The following is a 7,755-nucleotide window of genomic DNA, read 5'->3' as shown; positions in this document are numbered from 1 at the left end:
AGGTGTTCTAGGGTGATGTCATCATGGAGTTCTTATGAACTTCAAGATTTGGCTTCATTCCACCAAGAACAACTTAGATCTGAAAGATTTCCACATGAACAAACAATGTTTTCGCACAGATCCAAACATTTTTAGAGTTAAAAAGATTGAAAGATGGTTTTCCAACCTTCTTTCAACTCTTTTACACTCAATGCACTCAAAACCGATAGAATCGAAGCTCGTTCTGATCTTCTACTCTTTCTTAGTGATGTGTTGGTCCAAGATCCGAATTCTATCTAAGAGACAACTGATTTCGGGTTAAACATGAACAACCGTCTCGAACAGTTAACTGATTGGACTAGGGTTATTCCTGTTCGATCGGATCACTTGAGTCATGATGGAGTTTCTGTTGTTTAGCACGTTTTCACACCGTCTCGATCAAACCTCAAAAACTTTCAAAATAATCAAGTGCCAAGACGATCAGATCGTTGGGACAGATTGCCATCCAATCGAACAACCATCTGATCGGATTGCACTTAGTCCCAACACTTAAACAATTTTCAACATGTTCAATGTATAGTCAGTTCTATCGGATTGCCATCCGATCGGTAGACCATCCGATCGAGTGACAATCCTGCTGTGAACTTGTTCCCTGAGAAATGTCTCGCCGAACGGATCGCCATTCGATCGAACATCAAGCGACCTGAAAGGTAGAGATACTTCTCTGTTTTTAAAATGCTACAACGAAAAATTCAAAGCCATCATACACAAACACATCCTTACCAAATGAATGTCAATCCAATCGAATGGCCATCCGATCGGATGACCATCCGAACGGATTGACATCATGGCCAACCGATCGGATTGCCATCCGATCGGATTGCCGTTCGACACTTGGTTCTTTTGCACTATTTTACGCGCCATTCTTCGCTTATGCTATCGTTAACTGTTCAGGCTAATCTCTCAGCGCTCCTTTCAATCCAAGATAGTGTTTATTAACTTAAACGCTATCTGTGAGTATACTCTATCCCTTTTTGCTTTACGCACTTTTGGGTGTTACATACGTTACTTATTCTAAATCACAATCGACACACAACGCAAACACTATTTATACGCTAACCGTTATTGCATGCTATGTGTTATTCGATGAATGCTTGTACGTTATGTTAACACAGTGATTGTTGCCTGACACCTTAGCAACGATAGTACTATAGTTTGGACTCAGCACCTGTCGTGGACAGGGGTTGTTAAGGGCTTTACTTCACGTGTCCCAGTGGGGATATGTGTTGCGCATTCTACAACTACAACTCGCAGTCACGTCTGTTCATATTTCTCTGTCGATAACCTACTAGCTTTCACTTTGCTACATATTACATGCTGGTTATGCGTGAACGATTTCAAACTCTATTATATTATCAAACTTGTATGCTCACCTTTACACTATGTTTCTTGACCCTTATTTTAACGTATGTGATAGGTGCTTAGGATGCTTGCTTGCTATTTGATGGAATCGAGATTAGGAGAGTCTAGAAACTAACGAACAATTTATTTATATTTGAGTTGTCAAAACAGAACTATTTGTCTTTGAATTGCCTGTAATAACTATGCTAACTTGCTATGTCATGGTATGGGACGTGATGCTTAAATAATTGGTAATCGTAGTTGTTATGGAAACTCCTGGACAATCTGTTTCGCTCAGTGCCGCGCCCCGATGTTTCCGTCATCGGGTGGGGTGTGACAAAAGTCTGTCTTGATAGAACACCCATTTGGACACCATGGTAGTTGATGTTCTTCATGAGTTTACACTCATTGGAAGTCTAAAGTAGGAAGTTCTATACCTAGATAGGATTTCGCCTCAGTTTAAAATATCCAACCGTTATTTTGGTAGGCATCATGGTCTGGTGTTGGATTTGTAAGACCCATTCTAATTAAACATTGGCTTTTATAGTAGTTTCCATACAAACATATTTGCATAAACAAATGCGTAACACTCTAACTCATTTAAAAGAATATTTTTAATAAACTGATGATTTGGTCCCAGATTTTTTTTTATAAATAAATAACTTACTCGTCTGGGTTAACCAATAACCCAAACGAACCGACAAAACGAATTACTACACTCGATGTACATTATACTATATTGAAGCTTTTAAACCCGAAAGCTTTGCCATGTATGATCATACTTAAACTTTCCAAAAGGATGATCCTGGGAAGAAGGCGGTTTAGGAGTGTTCGGTTCTTCGTGTGCCTGGTCATCTTTCCGTCCGGTTTCCGCCTTAGTGAAAGCCTGTCATAAACACTAAAAACAATTATTGTTTAAGTTATACGGTCAAACTATTAGTAATCATAACATTTGAATGAAAACATTAAGCACATTTTTTTGTGTCAGCCTTCTTACCCGGCCGGGTCAAGTTATCACCCGACCGTGTTTGCTGAAAACGTGTTTTCTTTTCAAACTACTCTTTCGGATTGTAGTTAATTATCCAACCGAAGCCTCCCACCTAGCTTGTCAAGTGTCAAACTATTATATAATATCCATAATATGGTTAGATTAGTCATCCTGCACCATGACCATCACCTTTTGGACTTTTATACTATCTTTTTCATCCAATTCTATTATGGGTCAGTTTGACTTTTGAAAGTCAAACTACCACATGATATATGCAAATGCATTAACAAGTTTAATAAACTCATTTAAACATTTTATCATACACTTGGTAGGCATCATTTTTAGTCTATCATATTAGCTAAATTTATCATACATAATTACCTTATTTCTACCAATTTAACAAATTTATATACTTAACAACATCAAGTTAACATAAAATTTCAAGCATCATAAACTAATTCATCAAACTATGACACTAGAAATTGGGGTTTTCATCTCATATGCAAAAAAAAAAAAAAAAAAAAAAACCATTTCACCATATAATTAGACATTCATCTGAACACCTATATTATTCAAGTTCCCCACATATTCTTGTATAAATGATGATTTCAAACACATTTCAACATCAATATAACATCGATTTCCTTATATCATACAAAACTCATTTCATGTCAAGTATGAACATATACTTAAACCTCTAAACTGTTCAAGTATTTTACACCTACAAACTAGTATGATGCTTATGAACATCCGTACATAATCAATTTCGTCATATTATCAAAATCCATTTGACATCAAAATTCATCATAATGAAATTCACCACATACCTTATGTATTAATGATGTTAGTGGCTTGAAATCTTTAATCATGCAAGCCAAACACTTAGATTTCATATTGATTTCTTTAGATTCTTCAAATTAGGTTTTTGGTGTTCTTCCCCTTTCTCTCTCTCTCTCTTTGGTCGACTAAAACACACACCAGTGTTTTTTTTATAAATTCAGCTTTTTAATCATTAAACTTCTCATTTGTCCAACTTTAGCCCCTTGAGTTTAGCTAGTTACTTATGTTTAGCCTTAACCCACTTACCTTTTAATATTTTACTCATCATATTACTAACTTAGATAACTTGGTTACTTTTGTTTCATGTCATACTTAAAAATGTACTACTTAATAAAATTGGGTTCCGGGTCGTCATAGAGAATAACTGGCCCGATTTAGTTCAAGTCTCGGTTGCCCGAGCCTTTTATAAATTTATTTTTCTAAAAAGCATTCATTCACTTTTTATATAACATTAGATTCATTTGTTTGAATCCTAACGTTTTTCGGGTTAATATTTACCACTAATAGCATTTTACCCGCTCATCCCCGGCTAATTTGGTTTAGTTAGCAAATTCATTTTTTTGGGATGTTACAAATCTACCCCCTTAAAGAGGTTTCGTCCCCGAAACCTTTTTACGTTGCTCCTTGGGTTAAGCCCAAGGGAATTAGTTTTGGTTTTCACTTGAGCGTTGCTCACATTTTAATCAATAAGGTATGGTAGTGTCTTTCGGACTCCAAAGTGGTGCCCGACGCCCTTCCAATGTTCCCTTATTGCTTTTATTTTCCTTAGTTTGACATTTTTGTTTTCAAGGCGTTCATCTCTTTGGTCTAGGGTTATCATAGGCCTTTCCGTATGCGTCTTTCATGTGTAAGGCTCATGGGCCGTTACTTTAATCTTGTACGCCTTCTCTTTATCATCTATCATAGCGAGTCACCCTTGGCCACCCGATCATATGAACCTATAAACATATTTATTCCACGCTAATCATATTAAGATAAGCGCAATGATTAAGTTATAAGCGCAATTTTGACCTTGATCGGTCTTGCCGGCTATGCAGTTAATGCGGAAAAATATCGGTTATCGGTCAAGTACCGATATTTGAGATATAGTTTATCGCGGTGAGATATCGGTAATTTATAATATCATGCATATATATATATATATATATTCACATCTAGAGCCTATATACACATACTAGAAGTCTAGAACCTATATAATATTAATAGCAAAATAAAGAAGTGTTCATCAAGATCAACCAAGGCATCCGATTGTTCATTTGTTCATCATAATTCATAACCTAAAACACTAAAACCTAATCATAAGCCATAAAATCTTCCTCCGGGTCCACATCAACCATCTCATCCAATTGTACATTAAGATCATCTTCTACATGAATTCGAACATCATCATCGTCATCTCTATAGCGCGATCTTTTGGTCCTAGTACCTGGCCTAACTTCTTCGTTTCCTCCCATTGCCTCTTGTACATCCGACCAACGAAGACCATCCGTACCGCCAACAAACTCTTGAAGCTCATCTTGTGTTGGTGTAACCCAATCATCATTTTCCTCTACGTCTCTCAACAAAATAGGATCCAAAGATCTGTTGGCTTTAATGAGTTGAAGCACCTTTGTAACCTTGTGTTGTATTCAATGAATACAAGATCATTGAGTTTTTGTTGCAAAAGACAATTTCTTTTCTTTGAATGTAAGTGAACATAAAGAATAAAAAATTACTTAACGAAGTAAATAAGTTAAATTAAATGTAATTTAACAGAAAGAACTTACATTGTCAAATGTACTCCAATTGCGTTCACAAGGTGAAGCGCTACAAGTTTGACTAAGGACACTAATAGTAAATGTTTGGAGCAAAGGTGTGTCGATCCCATATGTGCGCCACCATATATCTACATTTAATCATTTACATATTTATTATAAATAATTGGAGTGATTTAATAAAAAAATAAACTATATATATACTTACATGGTGCAACTTTCGTTCTACCCCTTATAGTAGCCGTGGATCCAAATTGCCCAACGGAATCAATGTATAGATTCAAGTCCTGCCTCACTTTATCATTCTCCTCTATATTGGGCACTAGACAGTCAATAGCCACGTAAAGTCTCGTCAAAATTTCCGCATTCTTCTTTTTATCTTTCGAATTTTCCCCATGTAAAATAGCGGGGTTCAAGTAATATCCAACTTCAACACATTAAATAAAGAGTTAATATTAAAAGTAAACGATCTATATTAATTTAATTTTACACAAATCAATTTTAAGTTCAATAATTAATACCTGCATGTAACGGGTAATGGAGTTGGTCGGTCCATCTTGCTTAAATCATACCTAAAATTTTATGGACAAGTCTTTCATCAGTTACATTTTTCTTGATTTGTTCCTTGACTCTAACCATTGCATCATAGATATAACCCATACTTGGCTTCTCTTCCGTATCAACCAATCTAACCACATCAACCAATGGAGCTAGCACTTGACAAGCTAGTTGTATGTTGCCCCAAAAATCCGTTCTTCCCACTATTCGCTCGACTCTATGTCCAGTCGCTTTCTTTAAAAACTACTTTTCCTCCATTCTTCAGAGACAAACAATACTCGAATATGATGTCGATTCTCGTGGACACTCTGAATGGTATAAAACTGAGTTGCAAACCTAGTTACACAAGACCTGTGCAGCTCTTTGTTTCTCGTCAACTTCCTCATTAGATTAAGAAACCTTCCGTGGATGTAAATGAAAACCACCATTGCTCTTGCATCAGCCAGGGTAGTCTTTATCTTTGGTATTTTCTCACCAATATCTTGAATCATGAGGTTCACACATTGTGCTGCACAAGGAGTCCAAAACATCCTAGGATGTTCTTCTTGTAAAATCTTTCCAGCGGCTTTAAAGTTTGACCCGTTATCTGTAATGAACTATAAGAAATAAAGTAAAAACATAAGTAAAAACATAATGTTAAATAATATTTTATGGCATCTTAACAAATAGCATAAGTAAAAGTAGTTGCATAATGTTCGCCTCTCCAACTTCTATTATCCTCATTTATCATCTTCACAATTAAATCAGCACTCTTCACATGCTCCGATGCATCAATTGATTTCAAAAATACTGTTCCAAAAGGAAAATTGACTAGGAAGTTTATCAAACACCTTCCTTTCCCGTCAGTCCAAAAATCAGACATGATGCTACACCGACATTCTTCCCAATGTGGCCGAAACGAATCCACAAATTCTTTCGTTTCTTCCAACTTTTGTTTCATCAATGACACATGAATATTATGATAAGATGGAGCTGGCATACCTATAATAATGTATTAACTTATAAACTTTAAGTAATAAACAAATTAATAAATAATAAACTATCAATAAATCTTTATCGCATTTAAATACCTCTTCCATATTCTCCAATGGCATTGATCATATCTTGGAAACCTTCATCACGTACGACATTGAAGGGTAAACCAATCGAATAAGCCCAAGTTGCAAATTTATCCCAAGCTTCTGTCTTTAACTTCCCTTTTATTGGATTATTTCTATCCATTGTAGTTTGCTTTGTTTTTCCATGATCGGTCTTAAACATGGTATCAATAGAACCTCGTACATTGCTAGAAGCCACAAATTTCTTTTTCTTTGAAATGTTTTTTTGTACCAACTTCTTGTACATTATATTGATCGTCCTCATCCTCGTCTTCATCAACGTCAATCGAGTGTGATCTAAGAATCTCCATATTTCTTTTCTAGTTCTACCTTTTCCTTTTCTTTAATTGACGCTGAGACTCTATGTTGGATATCAACACTCACTTTTGTACAACCTTTGACTTGTCCTCCGGTATGAGTAAGATGTTGCTTTAGACGTGTAATTCCTCCGCTCATCTTATAACCACAAAGTTTGCACCATATGCATTGTTTTCTCGAGGGATCTCTACACTCTCCCCATTCCCAAGCCATATCTCTATTTGAACTTTTTAGGACGGTGTTTGCATCAGACGATATTTGTATTTATGTTTGTATGGTTTACCGATGTTGATGCATGTGAATATGGATTTGTACCACCCATTATAAAATCTGTGAAGTGTTAACATGATAAAAATTCATTAATTGGACCATTCATTTGAGATAAACAATTAATAAACACTACAAGATGAACATTTCATTAATATAATTATTAGTTAGTCAAACAGTACACATTTAATGTGTCTACTGTGTCACACCCCCAAAATCCACACGCGGAGTCTCATCGCTTGGAGGCGTGACTGACCAGGATCAAGCCATCAATCATATCAAACATAGCATTTAATAATATTAAAAGTCATTAAAGTAGTTCATCATGACATGATCGATGTTTCAAAACCAAGCATTGTTTAAGTAGCGGAAGCATTGTTATAAACCCAAATTAAATATACTGAAATGTCATAAGTGTCCAACAAAGTATTACGATCCTTGTCCACAACGACCGGCTCCTCCTTGTGCAAGCTCCATGTACCTAACGATCTGCAAGGCATGTAACAGAATGATCAACAAACTAGTTGAGCGAGTTCACAGTAAGTAAGTGCGT

At 35.8% G+C, this 7,755-nt stretch overlaps 1 protein-coding gene across 1 annotated transcript; it reads right to left on the bottom strand.

The window, feature by feature from the left end:
• Positions 1-4,500: 4,500 nt before the first annotated feature.
• LOC110944588 lies at positions 4,501-6,864 on the bottom strand. The gene is made up of 7 exons (XM_022186244.1): positions 6,591-6,864; positions 6,311-6,501; positions 5,872-6,116; positions 5,535-5,650; positions 5,171-5,389; positions 4,975-5,093; positions 4,501-4,824 (listed from the first exon to the last, which is right to left on the bottom strand). The coding sequence occupies exons 1-7, from the start codon at positions 6,862-6,864 to the stop codon at positions 4,501-4,503; spliced, it is 1,488 nt and encodes a 495-aa protein (XP_022041936.1).
• Between the last annotated feature and the right edge of the window lie 891 nt (positions 6,865-7,755).

The sequence above is a fragment of the Helianthus annuus genome, chromosome 8, assembly GCF_002127325.2.
Source record: "Helianthus annuus cultivar XRQ/B chromosome 8, HanXRQr2.0-SUNRISE, whole genome shotgun sequence".
NCBI classification, from domain to species: domain Eukaryota; kingdom Viridiplantae; phylum Streptophyta; class Magnoliopsida; order Asterales; family Asteraceae; genus Helianthus; species Helianthus annuus.
The sequence above is the reverse complement of the archived record's forward strand: the minus strand, read 5'-3'. Positions and strand labels throughout refer to the sequence as shown.